Source organism: Linepithema humile, chromosome 8, assembly GCF_040581485.1.
Source record: "Linepithema humile isolate Giens D197 chromosome 8, Lhum_UNIL_v1.0, whole genome shotgun sequence".
Lineage (NCBI taxonomy): Eukaryota > Metazoa > Arthropoda > Insecta > Hymenoptera > Formicidae > Linepithema > Linepithema humile.
The window spans coordinates 1421664-1446669 of record NC_090135.1 but is presented as its reverse complement, the minus strand read 5'-3'; the positions used below and the strand labels follow the sequence as shown (position 1 = coordinate 1446669).

At 36.2% G+C, this 25006-nt stretch overlaps 2 protein-coding genes across 2 annotated transcripts; one reads left to right on the top strand and one right to left on the bottom strand.

Annotated features, from left to right (window-relative positions):
• The first annotated feature begins 1477 nt into the window (after window positions 1-1477).
• On the top strand, window positions 1478-2314 carry LOC137001533 (uncharacterized). Its single transcript, XM_067360579.1, has one exon. The coding sequence runs from the start codon at window positions 1478-1480 to the stop codon at window positions 2312-2314; it is 837 nt and encodes a 278-aa protein (XP_067216680.1).
• An 11634-nt stretch (window positions 2315-13948) lies between these two features.
• Window positions 13949-14692, bottom strand: LOC137001532 (uncharacterized). The gene has a single exon (XM_067360578.1). The coding sequence runs from the start codon at window positions 14678-14680 to the stop codon at window positions 13949-13951; it is 732 nt and encodes a 243-aa protein (XP_067216679.1). The 5' UTR covers window positions 14681-14692.
• Between the last annotated feature and the right edge of the window lie 10314 nt (window positions 14693-25006).

The following is a 25006-nucleotide window of genomic DNA, read 5'->3' as shown; positions in this document are numbered from 1 at the left end:
ACGATGTCGACGGGTCGGGCACGCATTGGGTGGCGTACGCCAAGAGAGGCGGTCGCGCCGTATATTTTGACAGCTTTGGCAATTTGCAACCGCCGAAGGAGATTACACGCTACCTCGGAGGCACCGATACAACGATAACGTACAATCGCACAGCCTACCAGACGTACGATCAAACGATCTGCGGACAATTGTGCCTCCTGTTCCTCCGACATTTAAGAATCGACCCATCGTCGATCGACATCAGTCGTCGATAGAATCTCGGCAATGTCGCTGACGCTCACTCTAAGCGGTAAAAGCAGCGTTCTCACGTTGGATTATCTTCCACCGATAGACTTGAGCAATGGAGATTACGAGCTCGGCCTAGCCATGATGAAGACCTACAACACGATTCCGAACGTGACAGTAGCGAACAATAAATTTTATTTCGATGACAATGACGAAGAAATTACAATTCCCGAAGGATCGTACGAATTGGACGCCATTGCTTCTTATCTGAAACGCGCGATACTGCAAAATCGAGGAAAAAGTGAAGAGCAAGATTATCCATTGTCACTTCGTCCCAACGTTAATACCATAAAGAGTGAAATCATGTGCGCTTTTCGAATAAATTTCGTCAAACCGAATACCATCGGACCATTGTTGGGATTTTCGACTGGTCGTATACTGGAACCGAAAATGTGGCACGAATCCGACTCCTCGGTAAACATTGTCAATGTAAACATTATAAGAGTGGAATGCAGCATTACCGCGGGTGCGTACGCCAACGACAAGTCGGTGCACACGATACACGAATTTTCACCGAACGTGTTTCCGGGATATAAAGTCTCGGAAACACCGGCGCAAATCATTTACCTTCCGGTCATCGCAAGGAGCGTTACTGATATCACCTTGCGCGTGGTGGATCAAGAAGGACGATTGATTGACTTTCGCGGAGAGAAAATTACCATCAGACTGCACTTGCGACGACGTGGTGCGAGGAAATGCTCGTGTTGAACAAGCAGCGAGTGATTGAAAAAACAATGAAAATTGAGAAAAAATCGCCGATCAAGAGGCTCAATACGACGAACGTAAACTTTTTACAATCATTGGGATTTGTTGTGAGAAACGTTTAAAGAGATGGATATACTCAACATCGCTGACGAGCCCGTCTTCGACGAGCGTATCGTGAAATATGAGATGCACACGTACAATCCGTACGCTAACACAACGTTAGGACACAGCGACGAGATACGAATACTTATACAACAACAGAATTTATACACGTTGCCGTGTGAGAGTTTTCTTTACATTGAAGGAAAACTGGTTACTCCTGCCGATGAGAAGAGATAACGTGTGTATAATGGGAAATAATTGTGTCGCGTTTATGTTTGATGAAATGCGATACGAGCTCGACAGAGTTGAAATCGATCGTAACAGAAACGTTGGAATAACGAGCACGATCAAAAATTATATATCGCTGACGACGGAGAAGAGCAAGATGTTGAAACATGCATCGTGGAATCCGAATGGATATCCGTTGATCGATGGAAACTTTAATTTTTGCGTTCCGCTCAATACTCTTTTAGGATTCTGCGAGGACTACAAACGGATTGTAATCAACGCTTGTCACGAACTTGTATTGATACGATCGCGCAACGATAACAATTGTCTCGTTGGACGAGCCGGTACGAATCCAACGATTGAACTACTCAAGATACAGTGGCGAATGCCGCACGTATCTTTGAGCGAAGTCATCAAGCTGTCTCTTCTTCAAACTTTGGAAAGTGGAAGATATTTAAGCATGTGCTTCCGTTCGTGGGATCTGTACGAATTTCCTCTGCTGCAGAATACAACGAAGCATTTTTGGGCGGTCAAAGCCGCGACGCAATTGGAAAAACCGAGATACGTAATCTTTGCTCTCCAAACCGGTCGAAAAAATGTACTGTCTGAAAACGCTGCGCAATTTGACGCATGTAAACTCATCAATGTAAGACTGCATCTGAATTCAGATTTTTATACGTACGACGACATGAACTTGGATTTTGACAGAAATCGATACGCTATACTGTACAACATGTACGCGCGTTTCCGCAAAGCTTATTACGGATTCGATAATACGTATTTGGACATCGATGATTTCTTGAAAACCGGTCCGTTCGTAGTCATAGATTGTTCGCGACAAAACGACTCTATCAAGAGCGCCACCGTTAACGTGCGAATAGAATTTGATTGTAAAGAAAATATACCGGCCAACACCACCGCCTATTGTCTCATTATACACGATCAAATGGTTGAATATAATCCACTGAACAACATTGTACGCAGACTCGTATGATTTTTATATATTGGAGATGCGTACGCGGACATGTCAGTTTTCCGACGATCGACGACGATGTCGAATGTACCAATTTTCGTCGATCTGCAAGGTTACGCGTTCAACAACATTTTTATTGTGAAAGAGGTAGCGATACTTCGAGATGGCGAAACGTTATCTCATTACGTATTTCGTGAACACGTACCGTAGTATTTGTTGACAAAATCGGAAAAATCGCTGGTGTGTTGGTTACGGATACATCACCACGGCTTTTGATGGGAAGATGGACACGTTTCGTACAGTCAGATGAAAAGCCTTATCAACAATGCCATTAGTACGGAACCGCCTCTGATATACGTAAAAGGACTCGAGAAGAAAAAGTGGTTGTGTGAAATTTTGGAAGATGATGTAGAGATCGAAACGATCGATGTGGATTACAAAGATATCGTACGCCTGACGAACTTGGATGTAATCGGAACCTTGCGTTGTGGGTATCACACGAGACATTGCGCTATGCAGAATGTTTGCAAATTGTACAAGTGGTGGTGGTTTGAGCGTAACAAACATGTAAAACAACTATGATTTATGTTAATAAAATGATGTATATTGCACCCGTATGACTTTTATTCCGTCTTTTATCCAGTACGTTTACCCGTATCAGTTACATGATCCTCCGTGTAATATGACCTATCGCTTATTTCATGAGATAAATATATAATAATAATAAATTATTATTTGTAAAAATATCTATTGAAACATCTTTCAGACATTTATTGAACGTATATTGAACGTCTATCGAACACCTATCGAACACCTATCGGACGTCTTTGAACGTCTTTTAACGTCTATCGAACATCTATCGAACGTCTATTGTGCGTCTTTGAACGTCAATCAAACATCTATCGGACGTCTTTGAACGTCTATTGAACGTCTTTCGAACACCTATCGAACGTCTTTGAACGTCTATTGAACGTCTATCGAACATCTATCGAACGTCTATTGTACGTCTTTGAACGTCTATTGAACGTCTGTCGAACTTCTATTGTACGTCTTTGAACGTCAATCGAACGTCTATCGTACTACTTTTAACATCTATGTAACATCTTTTAACGTATTGTTGAACGTCTTACGTACAACTTTTAACATTTTTTGTACATCTTTTCAACATTACTTAAACCACTTTAAACATCTATCAAACGTCTTTTAACGTTTATTACTACAGCGAAATTAACGTTTTTGCGTCGAGCTGTATATAAGTTGTGCGGAAGAGAGTAATTTATCAGTTTAAAGTGTGCACGCAGTGGAGAAAAAAAGTATAGAAAATGGAGCGTGATCAGAATAGAAAAACTTCCGAATACGAGAAGTGTAAGGATTGCGGAGTGTATCACAAGCCGATAGCTATAGTCGAGCCTCGTCCGAGGGCGACTCAAGAGCCTCCCGTCCCCTCTCGTAATCGTGAAAGGCGTTAAAGACTCTAAATTTAATTGAAACAATTTTTTAACATATAGCATACATTAATTTAACATCTATGCAACGTCTATCAAACACCTATCGGACGTCTTTGAACGTCTATTGAACATCTATGGAACATCTATCGAACGTCTATCGTACATCTTTTAACTTTTACTTTTCATGAGTGTAAGGCATCATTTGTGAGAGAAGTAATCACATGTGTCATATGCGTCTTATAATATCTGTTACGAGAATTGTTTATGTCGCATTAGTTTATGAATAAGAGTAAAACTCGCTATGATATCTGTTGTGAGAATTGTTTATCCCGCAGTAGTTTATACTAGATCTATCAAGCACCTATCGACCGATATACGGTTACTCGGGAGAAGAATTATGTTTCACAATTATATATATTTAGAGTACGTTTTAAAAGATAACCCCCGTAGGGCGGTCACATAGATTTGCACCACATCTATGGGATGTACTAAAAAAATTGAGATTTGTTTAGCCTATAGTAGTTTGTAAGATACCCTCGAGTATTTACGAAGATTTTATCTTATGGAATTGCCATGATATCTGTTATGAGAATTGTTTATCCCGCAGTAGTTTATACTAGATCTATCAAGCACCTATCGACCGTTCTACGGTTACTCAGGAGAAGAATTATGTTTCACAATTATATTTGGAGTACGTTTTAAAAGATAACCCCCGTAGAGCGGTCACATAGATTTGCACCACATCTAAGGGATGTACTATAAAAATGTGTCGGAAGTTGGGATCGTCACAAGTCTCCTGCAGTTTACGAGAGTTTGAAAAAATGGCTGCACTGTGCAGTTTGGAAATCAACGAGATCGAGCAGTTGTTGAGGGCCCTGACGGACCGGATCGCCGTTCTGCACGGTGCAGTAAATGAATTTGAAGAGGCAACGAGGCTTGTGCAGCAGCAACACGTGCTGCACTCTTTCCGAGTACATTATGATGTACACGGAAATGGAAACGGGGTGATACTAGCATCGATGTAAGTATTGCTAACTGATATTACGTATGAAAGATTTAATCTTCATCTTATACTATTCTTATTCTTATACTATTTTTTTGCTTGTAGGCAGGATATACGGGGAAACATGATGACGGCTGTACGGCTGCTGGAAATTTTAACAACACAGTTCCAGCAGATGGAATATGATGCGGCGCGCACCGCGGTAGTGTTGCAGGCGGCGGCGGAAGCGCTTTCTGCGGACGATGTGCAACCGTAAGTATCACATTTAAAATTTATTCAATTTATTTATTTTATTAATTAATAAATTTTTTTTATTTATTTATTGTTACAGATCATGGACCCGCGAATTTTAATTTTTTTTTTATTATGTTATATTATATTTATTTTTATTATTATATGTTTTTATATTAATTACATACACACACACACACTCACACACACACACACACACACACACACACACACACACACACACATGTATAGTACACATTTTTTAAAATAAATTTTATATTTTTTACATTTTAATCTAATTGTATATATACATATTCACCTTTCTTCCCCACATCTTTAGATTAACTTTAGTTATATTTTAATCTAATTGTATATACCTATATCCACCTTTCTTCTCCACATCTTTAGATTAACTTTAGTTATGTTTTAATCTAATTGTATATACCTATATCCACTTTTCTTCCCCACATCTTTAGATTAACTTTAGTTATATTTAAAAATTTATGGAAAAAATTCTATCATTCTTAGTATAAATTAATAAACAATTATGATATAAAAAGAAATAATAATTAATAGATAGAAAGAGAAATATATAAAATATTAGAAAATATAGGAAAAAAAATAATAAATGTAAATGTAGGAGTAGGATTTGAATCGCCCTCTAGCTACCGAAAAATCTTACTCCCTACTCCTTGTCTCACCGTGAGAGACCGGCGATACCAAGAATTCGGACGACGATTCCAGGCAGTCGAAATCGAGACATTGTACAAATAAAAAGCTAAAATAAAGAATTCATCGAAGCACGGTATAGTTTCTTGACGCCTGTCTGTTAAAGGAAATAGAGAATTGATAAATTGAAGAAGCCTCATCGTAATAGGCAACCTGACAGATCGTGAATCGGAATCGACTCGCGAGTTGAATATTTGTAAAAGACGCTTTACAGTTTTTCTCAGAAGTGGGATTCGAGGCTCGCGGAGTTGATAACGAACAATTAATTTTGCATCGCGGTTGTGTTTCGCGTTATTGATTGGGACGCGTTGCGCGAAGTGGTATGAATATTGCTATATTAGATTTGCTAATAAATATAGATGGTATGTCTATATCTCGATCCTCAAATGGTTGTTTTTGGCCTATCCTTATATCAGATTTGTGTGGTAAGGTATATGTAGCAGGACTATATTGTGGATATACAAAACCGAAAGATTCCAATGAGTTTTTAAGAAGATTTGTATCTGATATTAAGCCATTAGTAACAACAGGCTTTATTGACAATGAAATAATGGTTAAAGTAAATTTAAGTGCATTGATTTGTGATACACCAGCAAAATCGTTTGTTCTTGCAGTGAAAGGTCATACAGGATTCTCTAGCTGTACAAAATGTACCATAAGAGGTGAATGGAATAATGGACGTGTATGTTTTCCCAGAGTAGATGAAAACATTCCTTTACGAACAGATACAGAAATGGCAAATAATGTATATATGGGAGAATATCAGCAAGGGATATATCTGTTAAAAGAAATAGACAATTTTGGATTAGTTTCTTGTGTGCTACTTGATTATATGCATTTGGTGTGTTTAGGGGTAATGCGAAAATTAATAAGTTTATGGTTGAAACATGTATTTTCCAGAAGAATTGCCAAAACCTTCTGCAAACAAGTTTCTCAACTACTCAAAAATGTTAGACAAACTGTTCCAACAGAATTTAATAGAAGACCTAGATCACTGGAAGATTATAAACAATGGAAAGCTACAGAATTTAAAACTTTTATTTTATACTTAGGGCCTGTTGTCTTAAAAGATTTATTAAACAGAAACATGTATAACAATTTTTTAACATTTCTTGTAGCTATTTCAATATTGTTAAATGAAGCTTTTTGTAAGAAAGATTGTTATCTGGATTACGCTGAAAATTTATTAAAACACTTTGTTCATTTTTTTTGAAACCGTGTGAGCTTTTCGAGCGCGGTGTAGCTCGTCGGAATTCAGGTTCGGTCGGTTGGGGGTGTGTCAAAGAAAATGCGTTTAGTTGATGGTAAATTAGTAGACGTGTTTATTTAATTTAGTATGTTTGATGACTGTGTGTGTACATGCGATGCGAAAGAATTATTAAGCAACGGCTGAATAATTATTTGAGCTAGGTAAAATACATATAAAAGGATATATCGGTGAAGTCAGTAACAGAATATCGGTGAAATAATTATTTGGCAATGCCGAAATAATTCTTGAAGCGGCGTGGAATAAATATAAAGCAGCGTGAACGTAAGCGAAGTATCGGCGGTAGCGGAATAATTATCTGAACCATCGGTGAAATAATTATTTAAGAGCGGTGTAAATTAAATACAAAAACGACGTGAAAATAAATGTGAAACTATAAAGAATGACGTGAGGCGTCCCGGTGCGGTCGGCGAGAGCGCAAGCGCGGGTGATCGCGTCGCAACGGTTGGTACAATACGGAGCGCTTGTCGGTGAGTGCGTTCGTAGTATCGCGAGTCTGTTCGATCGTAGATCGATGCGGACTATTCGGCGGCGCGGATTGGTCGACGTGGTTCTGCTTGCCGGACGGATTACGATTTTGAAATCCCGGCGAATAAACGCGGTGTCAGGATTTAGGCTGCCGATTACGCTCAGCGGGAGTACGAGGATGCTCGTACGAAGGCGGAATCTTAGAACGGCGACTTAGCTTGGTATGCGGAAATGCCCGCAATACGAAGTTCGGTGGCCTAGAGGAGCCAAGTACGCTCGGCGGGTATACGAATGGATTCGTATGCGGGAATCAAGAATACCGAGGACGCTCGGCGGTACACGAGGATACTCGTGTGCTAGCACAGGTATACGAAAAACCGAGTATGCTTGGTTGAGGACTACGAGGACACTCGTAGAGGGATGTTCGCTGTCTATCAGCGAACGGAGTCTGGTGAGAAGACGTTCAGCCGGGCGTCTTTTATACCCGGCTGGCAGCCGAACGGCTTTGAATCGGCAAGCATCGGCGGTTTCGGCGGCGAGTCCCCCACAAAACGGAATTTTGGAACGGTCGGGTGTGGAGGATTTTCGGCGGTTGACCGCCGCTGTTTTTGACAAAAAGCTTATCGGCGCTCGATGCGCCCTTGGTGGGCTACGGACGATGGACGGTCCGTAGCCGTAACGATGCAGCTTGCGGGCTGCACCGTTACATTTTGTAAAACTATATGGTGAAGCACATGCATCTCACAATATACATAATCTATTACATCTTGTCGCAGACGTAAGAAAATTTGGAATATTAGACAATTTTAGTTGTTTCAGATTTGAAAATTATATGTCGACAATTAAAAAACTATTAAGAAAAGGAGACGAACCGTTGCAACAACTTTCAAGAAGACTTGACGAAATAAAAAGTGTGAATAACAAAATTAAAAAAGCAAAAAGCTCTGAATTATGTTAAGAAAAGAAACACTTTGATGGTCCTTTGCACCAAAACTGTAATATTAAAGGTCAATACAAAATATTACGCAACTCATTATATACAATCCACTGTGGTGATAAAAGAAATAATTGTTGCATATTAGAGAATGGAGAATATATAAAAGTGGAAAACATTATCCAATGCGAAGATGAAGTAATATTAGTAATTGGGAAAAAGTTATTAAACGTACAACATTTATATGACTTACCTGTAAAGTCTTCATTTTTACAAATAAATATTGTGAATGAAAATTATGAAGATCAAACTTTAAATGCATGGACCATCAATAATGTGGCAGCAAAAGCTTGGAAAATTCCATATGGCGAACAGTTTGTCGTGTGCCCCTTAAAATACATACGTATAAAAATTAATAATATAAATATATATATACATTAATATGTAACATCGAGAAAAGCGCTGCTAGAAAGGCGAGAGAGAAAAAATATGATTATTTATTTATTATCTTATTATATTGACTAATTTGACAACACGGGACAAAAAGAACTGGATTTCAAATATTACAATTACATATGGATTATTTATTATTTTATTGTATTAATTAATTTTGATTTGTTAGTTTTCTTATGATTTCTTCCAGTTTATTTAATTTAATAATTTCTATATTTTATGAGCCATTGTATAGGTTATTGATGTATTTAATTTAATTTATTATAGAAAGATTTGTAAATTTCTTTAAAATAAAATTTTTTTTATTGATTCTTGTAGTCTTGACTCCTTTAATGTATCATAAATCAATAACTACACTTGAATTACTATATATAATATTTACAAATAAATGTCATTATTTATGTTATATAATATTATTTATGTATATATAATATTTACAAATGTTATATTATTTAAATGATCCAATCTATAATTTAAACAGAAACATGACCACATCTAAGGCCTACAGTATCGTAGAATTTCATGATGGTCTGGCAATAGTGTCTTCAATTTGGTTGAACAAGGATGAAACAAAATGCGCTTATCCTACTTTTCGGAATCCAGCAAAAATAATGAAAGCTGTTGAATCAAAATTGCCTTTTGAAGATAACTCGAATTGAAAAATATATGACGTTGTAAAGATCTTTTATAGAACAAGTAAGATTTATTTTTCAAAATTTTAATTATTATGTTCATTATTAGTAAATATGTCGATTTGCCTTATAACGTTTGTGTATATTTTTAGATTTATACGTAAGAGCGAAAGAGAAACACCTTGCTGAAAATGTATCAGATTTAACGGCTGACGGTACAGAAAATGAAGGTACAGAAAATGAAACCAAAAGATGCGATAAAGAAAGAAAATCGAGACATAAGCGAGCTAGAATAAATTATTCGTCATCGGAATATGAATTCGACTCTGACAAAAGTGAAGAACAAACTAAATTATTACCGTTTCCGAATATTCCAGACAAATTATATAACACAAACAAGAAAAGAACTAAAGCAAATCAGACAATAGTTCCACTGTCGCCTAATGTAGAACATTCGAAATTTAAATGCTTAATGAGCTCTGTTATACATATTAAAAATTCAGATAAAGAAGTAACAATAAATGAATGCATAGGACGGGAATATCATGATAATTCACCAGATGAAAATGGCAATTTGCAAAATATTGAAAAGCATACAAATAAGTATATTGAAAACAACAACTTTTTAACTGCGAAAAATGGTTTGTAATTTTAAAAAATATTTATTTATATATAGCATAAATTATTAGTTTATTGCACCAGATCATAATCAGAGACAAATATGTATCAATTTTCTATGCCAATCTTCTATGTTGCAAAGTTTCAACAGACCTGAAACTTATACAGGGTGTCCCAAAAATTTTGACACAGCGCTTGTATGCCGGTAGAGAAGAGTAAACTGAATCGAAAAGTCTTCTACCACTTTGCAATTTTTGCAAGGGTTAATGAGATTTTTAATAATTAATATCTCATTAACCCTTGCGAAAATTGCAAAGTGGTAGAGAACTTTTCGATTCAGTTTACTCTTCTCTACCGGCATACAAGCGCTGTGTCAAAATTTTTGGGACACCCTGTATATATATATATTACATTACATAAATATTACACCACTACATTTTAATGTATTTTTATTTTTACAGAGTTTCAAAAAGAGATTATAAGGAAATTACAGTTGTTACTTAACAAAATGACTGCTCTAGAAAATAGAATGGTTTTATTGGAAGCATCAAGCATTATGCGGCATAATAATCAAGAAACATATGATTTTATAGAGTTTACAGAATATGATCTGCCATTGATAAATATGAATGCATTAAAACGATTAGAAGAAGTATTAAAAGATAGCTCGTTTGCAAACAAAATGGTAAAAATGTTGTGGTATACACAATATATATGTAATTTTAACAAACACATTTTTTGTAATATTTTTAAATAATATAAAAAATTGTTGTCCTATAGGTAAATACGTTGAAACAAGTAAGCGGAACAAATTTATCCAACATAATCACAAATATATTAAAAAAGTTATTGAGCGATCAACTTGCAGAGAATTTTAGTTATTTGGGACATCGAAACAAAAGAAATTTTAGTGCTCTCAAACTGTGTTCAATTCTTAAGAGTAAGTATTACACAGAAAAAACAATATTTTAAATTAAATAATTTGTATAATTAAATGTTTATTTTATATCGTTATGTTGTAATATTGATTTTTATTTTTATTTAACATCTAACAGGAGTGGTACGAATTCATAAACCGGAAACAAATGATACACAGATTGCCGAAATCATATCGAGCTGGCTAGTGCATGCTAAGTGGCGACAGCAAAGAGCAGAGTATGTATATTCATTAATAATAAGAAATATATAATACACATATAATAAAAATATTTGTAAAAAAATTTAAAGATTTGTTCTAAGAATGCATGTTATAAATTTTATGTTAGTTATCGATATTTTTTAGGATAAAAATAAGAAAGCAACAGCAGCGCGAAACTGATGATGGCAACGAAGAAAATATGTATTAGGACCTTGAATAAGTTCTCGCTGTTTTTTTTGTTAAAAAAAAAACATTAATTTAAAATATAAGGCTTACAATAACTTTACTCAAAGTATTGTCCATCATTAGAGACCACTTTCTCCCATCTTTCTGGCAGTAATTGAATCCCCCGTCGAAAAAACGATTCATCTTTTGACGCAATCCATGAATCGACCCATTTTTCGGTTTCTTCGAAAGAATGGAAGCGCTGCTCGCTCAAACCATGCGCCATCGACCAAAACAAGTGGTAATCCGAGGGGGCTATGTCCGGTGAATACGGCGGGTGAGGTAGAACTTCCCATTGAAGCGTTTCCAGGTAAGTTTTGACTGGTTTTGCCACATGTGGCCGAGCATTGTCATGTAACAAAATGACTTTGTCGTGTCTCTGCCCGTATAGTGGCCGCTTTTCTTTTAGAGCTCGACTCAAACGCATCATCTGAAGTCGATAGCGAGCTCCCGTGATAGTTTCATTAGGTTTAAGCAGCTCATAATAAATTACGCCCTGCTGATCCCACCAAATGCAGAGCAGAAGTTTCGAACCATGGATATTCGGCTTTGCCGACGATGTTGATGCATGGCCGAGCTTACCCCACGATTTTCTACGCTTAGGATTATCGTAGTGTATCCACTTTTCATCTCCAGTGATGATACGGTGCAGAAAGCCTTTTCTTTTATGCCGTTGAAGCAGCAATTCACACATGAGAAAACGTCGTTCAACGTCTCTCGGCTTCAACTCATACGGCACCCAATGTCCTTGCTTTTGGATCATTCCTAACGCTTTTAAACGTTTTGAAACTGTTGACGCATCTACTTGCAATGTTTTCCCGAGCTCTACTAGCGTCTGACATGGATCTAGATCAAGCAATGCCTCCAATTCTTCGTCTTCAAACTTTGTCGGTGCTCCAGAACGTTCTTTATCTTCAAGGTCAAAGTCATTATTTTTAAAGCGCCTAAACCAGTCTCTGCATGTCGTATTCGACAGAGCATTGTCACCATATGTTTCAACAAGAATTCTGTGTGCTTCAGCTGCAGATTTCTTTTGAATAAAGCAGTGCAATAAAATTCCCCGCAAAAACACTTTATTTGGCACAAAAATAGACATTTTCGCAATAGGTAATTAAACACGTGGTTGACACTGTGGTAAACTGTATCTACTAGAATTTGAGGTTACATATAGTACTACTTAGCTGATGCGTTTCCGTACGAAATTCCATGCACAGAGTGCCGCTACGCCATCTTTTAAGAAACAGCGAGAACTTATTCAAGGACCTAATAGTATATTAGCCGTCTATAGACACAGAACAAAAATAGTAATACCATTTTTTTCATTTCTGTTGTTACCGGAGAGCTCTCTGTGATAAATATTTTATTAAGACATAAAGTATTTTTGTTTATTTGATTTATTAAAAATATTTGTATAATTTTTTATAAACATAATATAAATAAATACAATAGAGTATAAGAAATATCCAATAATAAAATGTTTTATTCAATTTTTATAGATTTTTTGCAAATTATTTACTTATATATTCTTTGCGAGATTTCTTCTTAAAAAATAAAAAAAAGGAAAAAGAAATATTATATTAATTTATTCAACTATTAACAAAAAATGATTAGAAAGTATAATATTTAATCAATTTTTTGCTAATAGTTGAATAAATCATTATAATATTTCTTTTTATAAGAGTATTAAAAATAATATTAGAAAGTCCCTAGCATGTTATATAAATATTAATACAACGTGCTTTACAAGATTTCTAGAATGTTAATGAAGTATATTAAAACGAACATTTTTATGTCGCTGGGAGGTTAATGGCAGCTTTATTAATCTCCGTGGAATGTTACCATGTTACAATTTAAGATTATTGTAACCTTTTAGCAATGTTGATGTGCTATGAGGGTAATCTTACATCTATTTGACTGCATTTTTAATATGTTACTGTGTTCCTCCACTAATCTCCACAGTACATGTATATGTAGTTACTGCAGTAACTCTTGCTAATATGCAGTAGTTTAAAATAAATAATTAAAAGCTTTACAGGTGTGTAATCTTTCATGTTGATAAATGTAAAATAGCAAGCATGGCTAAACGAGTAAGGCGAATGGCAAGAATATTAAAAATCTCGTGTTTGAAAACTGTGATTTTGTAACTTTTTTTCCTTTTTCGATATTTATTTTAAGTAAATTATTGGATAATGTTTTTGGCTAAAAGAAATTATTTTATCTTTATTAAAAATATTCGCATATGTTAAAGTAGCACTTTGTTGCAACATTGTAAAATAACTTCATTTTTCTATTAACAATAGCAGATCTGTATTATTTCTGAAATTGTTAGTTTAATATATGCCAATATTAATAATAAATAAAAAATATTTTTTTGGGCAAAAAAATATTATCTAATAATTTACTATGTTAGAAACAAATGTGGAAAAAAGAAAAAAAAGTTGCACGAAGCAGGTCTCGAGCAGGTGATCTCTAATATTCCAGCCACTCGCCTCAGAATTTCTTTTCTGAATCAGAAACGCTTGCTTTTAACATGCAAGTAGCATGCATTTATTGTCTGTTGTGTCTCGGTGGAAGGGAGACGTTCGCTCTCTTCCATTGATTGAACGGCCGAGCTCACACGGATACGTGACGTAGCGCTTCTGTAAGGTTGTGTGAGGCAACGGAGCCGGGACCGCTGTGGGAAAGATCGCATCACTGGGGTAGATGAATGTATAAAATTGAATTCGATTTGTTGTGGCGTTAAATGGCCATTATCGTGAAATGGTGGAACAAGCCACGGTAGTGACGGGTATGCAGAATCGCCAAGTAAAAAAGTATCATTAGGAAAAACCGTTTCTTTCTCTTCGTTTGCTCTTTCGTATATAAGTGACATCTTCAATATTCGAGCATCATGCAATGAACCTGGTTCACCAATGTAGACGTTTGTAAATCGCATATTTGAATCAACAATCGCTTGTAGATGAATAGAGAAAAATTTTTTGCGATTACAATATAATTGTTCACTTGTCGAAGGCTTTTCAATGCGAATGTGTGTACAATCAATTGCTCTTAACAATTGTGGAATCCTTTTTGAAAAAAACCCTTTGCACACTGCTAAAACCTTTTCATGTTGCGGCCATGTAATAATTTCATCTGTTTTAGTTAATAACCAAGCAATTAAGCGACGTATAATTCGGAAAACAGACAAAATAGAAACGTTGAAGCAATCCGATATTGTTCTCAGCGGCTCCGTATTAGCCATAAATCATAACAATATATACAGGATGTTCCATTATAAAACATCCACGCAAATTACTCCGAAGATAAGGGTGATAGCAAAAAATGACCTTAACAAACGTTGTAGGATTAAAAGGGGGCCAACTGAGGGTGACCTTGACTTTGACCTCGCAGTTGATTTTCAAGGTCATTTGAAGGTCAGAGTAATTTTTTAAAACAAAAACCCCTATTTTTGATTCCAAAATCTAATAGCTGGTGTCAAGAGCTTTTCAAAACACTATAATGAAGTTATTTTTTATTAAGTACTTTTTGAGTTATGAGGCTTGTAAATTACAGTATTTTGACATAAAATACAAAATATCTTGTAAAACATTCAATTTTTGGGAATCTTACCTTAATACTTTTATGCATAAAATAATGAAACGAATCAATTGGTATAAAGAAAACACATTGGTTTAAAAAAAAAGTATGCAGTTGCATGTTGCAAATTACATATTTATTCTTGAAAGCAACTATGTGTTTTCTTTATATCAATTGATTCGTCTCATTATTTTATGCATAAAAGTATTAAAGTTAAATTCCCAAAAATTGAATGTTTTACAAGATATTTTGTATTTTATGTCAAAATACTGTAATTTACAAGCCTCATAACTCGAAAAGTACTTAATAAAAAATAACTTCATTATAGTGTTTTGAAAAGCTCTTGACACCAGCTATTAGATTTTGGAATTAAAAATAAGGGTTTCCATTTCAAAAAATAACTCTGACTTTTAAATGACCTTGAAAATCAACTGCGAGGTCAAAGTCAAGGTCACCCTCAGTTGGCCCCCTTTTAATCCTACAACGTTTGTTAAGGTCATTTTTTGCTATCACCTTTATCTTTGGAGTAATTTGCGTGGATGTTTTATAATGGGACACCCTGTATATCGTTTGTTGATCGTCATCATTCGTTTGCGCAAGAATCGGATAATTTGGCTGATAAACTTGCGGGGGAGAAGGTCGTTCGCTCACTCGTAAATTTCGCGCCGCTGTAATTAGCTCGTGATATGTGTCCTTAAAAAGGTTTCGTTCCATAGCTTGTGCTTCGTCATCTTCAATATCTTCAATTTTGTTTTGAGTTACATCGAATTCTGTCCACAAGCATTCCGCCTTTTCAATGCGACTATTTAACTCTGACCTTTTTTCAGGTTCTGTTTCTACGCGTGCGATAAAATTACCGAAGGCTGTAAGCCTCGCCTTTACTCTACCGCGCTGCTTAATTAAAAGTCTTAATTCTGCCATTGCGAATGAATACGATTATCCTTATATTTTGAAATTGCAAGAGAACGAACGAATCTTCCTACGAATTTTCGAAAATTTGCTTCGGAATTGCAAGCGTTGACCTTAACTCAATATGCATTCTATAGCATAAGAAACTACGTAATTCCAAATAGTAAATATGTAGTTATGCGCAATAACATTTAGAGGTAAATAACAATCGCTAATTAATTATTAAATCGCTCGCATGTATTAGAATAAAATAATGATTCACTTGCGAATATAAGGCTTGTTGGTTGAAACGTTACTGTTGATCATCTGTGGCGGAAAAACCTTGCCTCATCCTGGCGGTAGATTTTGATTCGTCTGAAAGTGTGATAACGCCTCAGGGATGCGAAGAATATATCAATGGTTCGCCTGGATGGGAGAGAGAGTCCGTATGCTGCTGTCATGATTCGCGTGGTTGCAAACAAAAAAAAAAGGTAAAGAAAAAGGCGCCAAGTACACGCTCTTGTCACAACCAAAACAAAACAGTATTGTTTTACATTTAAAAAAAATTGCCGTATATATTAAATCTATCAAAAAACCAGTCGTATATATTACCCTTTCAAAAAAAGCTGTCGTACATATTAAAACCTTTCAACAAGTAATGCTGTTGTGTATATTAAAACTATAAAAAAATATGATATCAGGAAATGACGCCAAGTGGGATTAAAGAACTATGAAAAAAGTTGTACACTATTTCTATAAAACTCTTCTATAAAACTTTTGTACATAAAGCTGTCGTATATATTAAAAAAAAAATCTAAAAAAATGCTGTCGTACATATATTATTATATTGCATACTATGTTTCACCATATTTTACATATACTATACTATATATATTATATATATTATTACATATACCAGCGCTCGGAATTAGTTGCACATTTCGGGCCAATTCAAGAGACGACGCCTCCTGTTTTCCCACTACCGCCCGGCCGCTGGCGGTCGAGCCGCCGATAGCTCTGGCGCAGGAGCGTTTTATATAAGAAATAGGCTCGGTTGTTGAGGCATCTCTCAAAAAATAGTAATATTTTCTTTGCTACATAAATAATGTTTATTTTTATTAATAATTAAATATATATATTATGTATTAATGAAAATAAACATTATTTATGTAGTGAAGAAAACGCTCCTGCGCCAGAGCTATCGGCGGCTCGACCGCCAGCGGCCGGGCGGTAGTGGGAAAACAGGAGGCGTCGTCTCTTGAATTGGCCCGAAATGTGCATCTAATTCCGAGCGCTGGTATATGTAATAATATATATAATATATATAGTATAGTATATGTAAAATATGGTGAAACATAGTATGCAATATAATAATATATGTACGACAGCATTTTTTTAGATTTTTTTTTTAATATATACGACAGCTTTATGTACAAAAGTTTATTAGAAGAGTTTTATAGAAATAGTGTACAACTTTTTTCATAGTTCTTTAATCCCACTTGGCGTCATTTCCTGATATCATATTTTTTTATAGTTTTAATATACACAACAGCATTACTTGTTGAAAGGTTTTAATATGTACGACAGCTTTTTTTGAAAGAGTAATATATACGACTGGTTTTTTGATAGGTTTAATATATACGGCAATTTTTTTTAAATGTAAAACAATACTGTTTTGTTTTGGTTGTGACAAGAGCGTGTACTTGGCGCCTTTTTCTTTACCTTTTTTTTGAGATATTATTTCTTTTTTTTTAGTAATTTGTTTTGATTGTTACAAAAGCGTGTACTTGGCACCTTTATTTTACCTTTTTTTTTAAAAAAGGTAATTAATAGATTTTTTTTAATGATATATATACGACAGTGTTTTTTAAAACTAAAATAATGAAATATCAGTTAGATTTTGCTAAAGACGGCCCATTATCACTCCAGTCGTACTTTCAGTATACAGCATACGACGGTCCTCTTTAATTAATTAAGTTACAAAAATACAAAATTCTGTAAGTATCATATTGTTTCTAGGCCATTGTGTTTTTCTAATTGAAGCATCATCAGCTTCAATCCAATCATTTTCTTCTCTATGCAGGGTGTCCCATTTAACTTGAGACAACTAAATATTTCGAAAAATAAGCATTGTACGAAAAAATGTCCCAAATAAACTTTTAATATTATCAAGGGGGACGTCTGGCTGTATAAAAATCAACCCGCCTCCACCGCCCCTTGGGGGTGGGGCGGGTGGCAACTTTGAAATTTCAAATAGGAACCCTTATTTTTTATTGCACATTCGAATTCCTTGGAAAAAAATACATAAGTTTTGTCCGAGACATTTTTTCAAATCGTGATAGATGGCGCTGTAATCAGTGAAAATTAGTTTTTGCCATTTTCTCTCACCATCGGGGTGCTTTATTTCGGTGAGTCCCCTCGCCTCTCACTATTCAATTACAATAAATGCTCGAAATGATGACTTTCCATTTTGATGCATTTATTAACTCGAGCTTGGAATGCTTGTACACATGTAGAAAGTGTATCTGGCGTTATTTGTGCGCAAGCATATCTAATACGTTCCACCATGTTTTCTCGAGTATTTGGTATTTTTGTATACTCTTTTTCTTTAAGGTAACATAAAATTATTTCAACTTTCAAAAATATTTCAACTTTCTTCTCTAATGATAAATAATCCATTATTTATTTAATAATGGCTGAAATAAAGAACGCGTCCGTAAAAAAACAAGTAGCTAGCGTACCAAAACTATGAGGCATCTACATATGTAGTAAATTTCTGAAATACTGAAAATACTGAAAAGGAGAAACAAAATAAATGAAAGAAATTAAGTCAGAACAATTCTTCAATAACTGGATTCTTTAAATTTCAAGTCAAGTAAATTTCAGTAATACGTACGCTAGCTACTTGTTTTTTTACGGACGCGTTCTTTATGTCAGCAAATAAATAATGGATTATTTATGTTTAGAGAAGAAAGTTGAAATAATTTTGAAATAATTTTAAAAGTTGAAATAATTTTATGTTACCTTAAAGAAAAAGTGTATACAAAAGTACCAAATACTCGAGAAAACATGGTGGAACGTATTAAATATGCTTGCGCACAAATAACGCCAGATACACTTTCTACATGTGTACAAGCATTCCAAGCTCGAGTTAATAAATGCATCGAAATGGAAAGTCATCATTTCGAGCATTTATTGTAATTGAATAGTGAGAGGCGAGGGGACTCACCGAAATAAAGCACCCCGATGGTGAGAGAAAATGGCAAAAACTAATTTTCACTGATTACAGCGCCATCTATCACGATTTGAAAAAATGTCTCGGACAAAACTTATGTATTTTTTTCCAAGGAATTCGAATGTGCAATAAAAAATAAGGGTTCCCATTTAAAATTTCAAAGTTGCCACCCGCCCCACCCCCAAGGAGCGGTGGCGGCAAGTTAATTTTTACACAGGCAGACGTCCCCCTTGATAATATTAAAAGTTTATTTGGGACATTTTTTCGTACAATGTTTATTTTTCGAAATATTTAGTTGTCTCAAGTTAAATTGGACACCCTGTATATATTACAACGTTTATAATTATCTATTTTATTTAGTCTGTATTAGGCCCTGACCTATTATCATCTCTTTCAGTTTAATAAATAATTTAATTATAGTTGTTATAAATAGAATTACAAACTCGTATTACATAGTTAAATTAAATTTGCAATTTATAAGTGGCATTCAAAAACGATATTCAAATACATTGAGTACATGAGTTAGATAATTAATTAAATATGTTAGTACGTATTATTCATTTGATTAGTTATTTAAAAACAATATACTACATATAATTATTTTTAACATGTTCACAATTTATACTGACAATAAGGACAATGAAAAATAGAAACTAGCAGATATTACATTATATTACCACGATTTGGCCGTTCTGCACGTGCGCGACGTCTGTAGCCTGCGTACGGGATATATGTATAGGTACAACACTTGCGCACAACGCACAGAGTCTGCTCTAGAGTGAGAAACAAATATCATCCGCACCGTAATATTTTTCAAAACTCTCAAGCACAATCAGCAATGTAGGAGTATTACATATATTTTACTTCACACACGTATACCGCTGTGTGGTCAGATTTGATACACAAACAACAGCAGCAGCAGGAATGGAAGGATTACCGCATATATGCGCAAGTCACATTGTACATGTGAGCTCCGCGTTTCGCATGTACATGGCTTGCGCATGCGTTGCCGGCGAGACATGCCGATATGTGTACATCTGAGATACTAGCCATCTATCGGCAAGAATTTATAAAGTACATCCCAGACGACTGAAATAATTTTCATAGTTTTCATGACATTTCGACTTTAGACTTTAATATCTTTATTTATACAGCATATAGAGCAAAAACAAGCATACTTTTATTATATATTTTGGGTATGCGCTATCGATTGAGCCTATTTTTAAATCGATCGGCTCAGGCATTACTGAGATCCGATAATCTCGGCTCGTCTCAACTTTCGGTCTCGCGTAAAGAGACACGGTCGGTCTTGCGCTGCGCGTGAACTTGGCGCGAGACACTGCCGTGTCTCTTGATAAGATGCCGTGCGTCAATTAAGACGCGGCTATAGCTCACGTACGTGCGAGTGAGATGCCGTGCGTCAACTGAGACGCGGCTACGGCTCGCGTGTGTGTGTGAGATGCCGTGCGTCGATTGAGACGTAGCTATGGCTCGCGTGCGTGCGAGTGAGATGTCGTGCGTCAACTGAGACGCGGCTATGGCTTGCGTGTGTGCGAATGAGATGCCGTGCGTCGACTGAGACGCGGCTATGGCTCGCGTGTGTGCGAGTGAGATGCCTTGTTTCGTTGCAATGTAAAGAAGGACAGCTATAGTCCGCGTGCACACTGATTCCTTTTAGTGGTTCAGAACTGGCAAGAAACCAATGTTTGCACTTCACTGTGCTCACTAGCAATGTTCAGAGCTGATGAGATTAATGTTGCACTTCCACAGATGGCACTTATAATTTGCCCGTTTTGTTTCAACGTTGCTGTCCTTGCGTTAATGGCTACGCACTTATTATGCACGAAACTACTTGAAAAAACCCTTTGCTTTCACATCCGGCTCGAAGGACCAATGTTGCGATCATTGTAGATCGTCTTACAAACGGATGGGGTAAAAGAAAGTAATTTGTTTCTTCTTATATCTCACTTTTATTGCACGCATTGCACGCGTGGTCCGCCATTAGGCGCTTACATACAAAAACTGATGTCGCGTCGAGAAAAACAAAAAACTATCTATCGTCAAGCGATCGACGCGCTAGAGTTGATTATTGTCATAGGGCGCGTATATTAAATCGGGTCTAAACAGCTACAATTAATAAATGGCTATCCTACGGTAATCCACTACGCGCGAGAAAAGGATAAAGCATTCCGTCAAGCGCCGACCAATGAGAGCGAAAACCAACCCCACCACCGAGTTTACATGGGTGATGCAAAACGCGGATTGCTCAGTATCAATCGAGCTATCAAAGCGAAAGCAATGGTTACGATACGCGAAGAAATCGAGAATCTCTACCGCGAAGAAAGTAAACTCAAACGAGAAATCAGTCAGTTACTGAAAATTCGTACAAAATTTTTGCAAGCGTTAAAACGTAAGCAAGACCGAATTCTGAAATTCCGTGAAATAATACGCGAACTGAAAGAAGCACCGGAAACAATTGACAGTAGCGATGGCGAAGAGGAAGCAGTAAAAGTCCTTCACCATGTAAGCACTATAAAAGACAGTCCACAATCTATTATGGACGAATTCAGGCTGTACGACGATTCAAGAAGCGTAATCATTTCGCTGTTGGCAAGCCTAAAAATACACAAAAATAAATTACCTGAACAGCAAACACACAAGCCATTCACGGTGATTTATAAAATAAAAAATTCACGTATTCAACGTGAGATCCAAGCCGATTGGGCAACAAGGATTTTAGCAAAACCGCTTGAAGATCCACACGAGGCCGTGCAAGTAAGAAACTACGAACTTCAACAACAGGAAACCTGTCAAGAGTCACAACACACACATCCAAACGATCCAGAAAGTGACAAAGATTCACCGGAGGACCAACAGGAAACAGAAATCGTGGAAAACACATTGGAAAACGGATATCACGCATAAATTTTATACGTACGTTGCCAAGCACGTCGCGAGAAACCAAAGCTCTTTTCGGTGCACTCACACCAGTAGTACAATCGAAGAGAAAGAGGGACAAGACAAATGCCTTACAAGGAAGCTTCATCTTAAGATTCCGATAAAAAGCATATGCGCTTTAAAGACGACAAGCACCGGAAATACTGGCGTCGTGAAGCAAAGCGTGAAAAGGCGAACAGTCGTTCCGGCTCAACGGATTCGACAGCAGCCAAGGAAGTTGCTACTCTCGACGAAGGGGGAATGCAACCGGTAGCCGGATGCAGCCGGAACTACCAGGACCAAACTAAGGACGACACCGAGCAGAGGAGTCCGAGGTCCAAAACGAATACAAACAGGGGCAGCTGAAAAGTAAAGTCGCTGCGTGATGAGACAATGTTTCTCATAAGTCATAAATTGTAAGTTTTAGTACTAAGTGTTCTTATAAAAATATAAAATAAAGGAACATATAACTTCCCTTATATCTTGCAGAACAAGAACAGTTGCATCGGTTTTTGCTGCTTCCATTGGTGAAACGTTCAGTTTGAATCGTTTGCTTTCTTCTATATCATTTTCATTTTCCATTACTCTTCGTCTACTTGTTCGACAGAGTATTTTTTTCGCTGCTTCTTCTTTAGCTTCTATAATATAGTTTGGATTTCTGATAGGCATATGTCTATTATGACGACTGTCCAAGATTTCTGGAAGCATACATTCGTTATAGAAGCGTGTCAAGAAGGGCAGCATTTGATTTGTCCAAAACATTTTATCTGCATCAATGCGCAATATTTTCATGCTTTTTGGAGTCCAAATAGCAAAGATACAATATTCTCGCCGTGTTATATTTAACTGACCTTGAATTTGATAATATCGGTGATTCTGATTCATTTTGTTCTGATCTTTTTTATCAAAGATGCCTTTTAAGGAAGGCAATGTCTCTATGGCTTTTTCAGCTGCTAAATTTTCAGCAGATAGAGGACATTTGATTTCTACTAAACCATCTTCATCAATAAGTCCGTCTGGAGAAGCACCCAAGCATGGATTATCAGTATCGATGAATAATCCACAAGATTTCACTTCTTTGTTTAATTTCAAAGCCAATTCTTTCTTTGCTACTTCTTCATTTTCGCGACCATATTTTATGGCTGCGTTATCAATGAATGGTGGATATAAAATAGCTTTTACCGTTGCTGCGCAAGACGTTGTCCGTCTCATGCGACATATAGTTCCAAAATTAGATGCCGTCAACATTTCTCGTCTCAATGAAAACCATAATTCGGATTCACTTTGGTTTCTTGTATCTATTTCGATGTTCTGCCAGTTTTTCGCATTTTCTAATAACTTTTCTAAGTGGTTTTGTCGAAGTTGTTCATATACGTGAGACGGAAGATCCGGTTTTTGCGACTGCGGACCGTAATGACAATCTGTTCCTGACTCTCCTTTGCATTTCTTTTGTCTTCCCTGTGCCTCTCGAGATTCTCTAGTTTTTGCAACTTTAATTTGTCGTTGCTTTTCAAGATTCTCGACAATAGGTGCAACAATCTTGCTCATACTTTGATGCAATTGCGTTAGGACTTGTTGCGTATTGTATTGCACTATTGCTCCCGCAACTCTAGCATTATAAGAGCCTCGCTTACCAAAATGAATGCGTTTTCCACCAATTTCTTTGCAGATTATTGAGTTAAACGATTCTGCAGGATTATTGGTAAAATTCAGTAACAAGCTGTCGGAATAACAGCTTAGATATGAGAAAGCTTTTTCTATTCCGTGATACAGACCGTGTGCTTTCAGATATGGTACATAATTTTTTGTCGTTTTATTTTCGTTCTCTTTGCATATATGACCGCGTGTTTCACATCGCTTATGTTCGCCAAAAATATGGCTAGGAATATTCAATATATCTTGTTGTAATTCTACAGCCTTATAATGTTGAGGTGTTTCTTGCTCTTTTCTTCGTAGCTCGGCTATCTTTTCTACCTCTTTTCGAATATTCAAAATGTTATTTTTTACAATATTTCGCAACTGTACAAAGCCACGTTGTTTTTGTGTTTTTAACTGAGTCATCTCTGCCACACTTTTCAGCTTTTTGCACAAATTTCGAAGCAAATGATTGCTGCATTCTATTTTTTTTACAGTTACCATCTGTTCACTGTATGGATTATTATCACGAATGGTCTGATATACACTACTGTCACCATCGGCGATAACTGTTTTGTAAATCAAACCATGCATTTCGAGGCTGCATTTAAAACCTTCTACGATAGCATCACTTTCCATCCTTGTGGAGCTTGCGTTACGATCAAAGTTTTTATAGCATTTGTGAACTTTCGGTTTGACACCTTTTCGTTCTGCCATATCACATATTGCGCAAAATTTATTGCGAATACCAACAAAGAGAACTTTTTTGATATGGTAACCAATTATGGCTCCAATACCTGAAAGAGAGTTATAAGCAGTGCCGTACGATCTCTTCATCCAGCTACCATCTGCTACAACAGTGATGTACGGAATACCGTTTATAACATCGTTTCTTTCAACAGCAAGTTGCTTTTCAACTTCGCCAGCCATTTTCATATTTTCTATGGCTGTTTTTTGAAAATCATCAACTAAATTTTCTCTATATTTGATATAAGTTGGCTCGGACATACAAGCAACATTCATGGCTGCATACAATTCTTCGAACTGGGCATAACCAATTCCCGTTGTAACAGTTCCTGCTACAGCAGCTGTATTAATGTCCAAGGTTTTGAGTTCAGTGGGTTCTGACCAGATATTGTCTTCATATTTGCATATTTGGCATTTGAAGAACAACTGTGTCAATAATCCACGGCGACGAGAATTTATGATTTTCCAATCTTTAAATAGGCACTGTACTCCTCGGTGATGATTATCAAACGTTCTGTGTATCTCATTCCACATGAAAGAAATATCGAC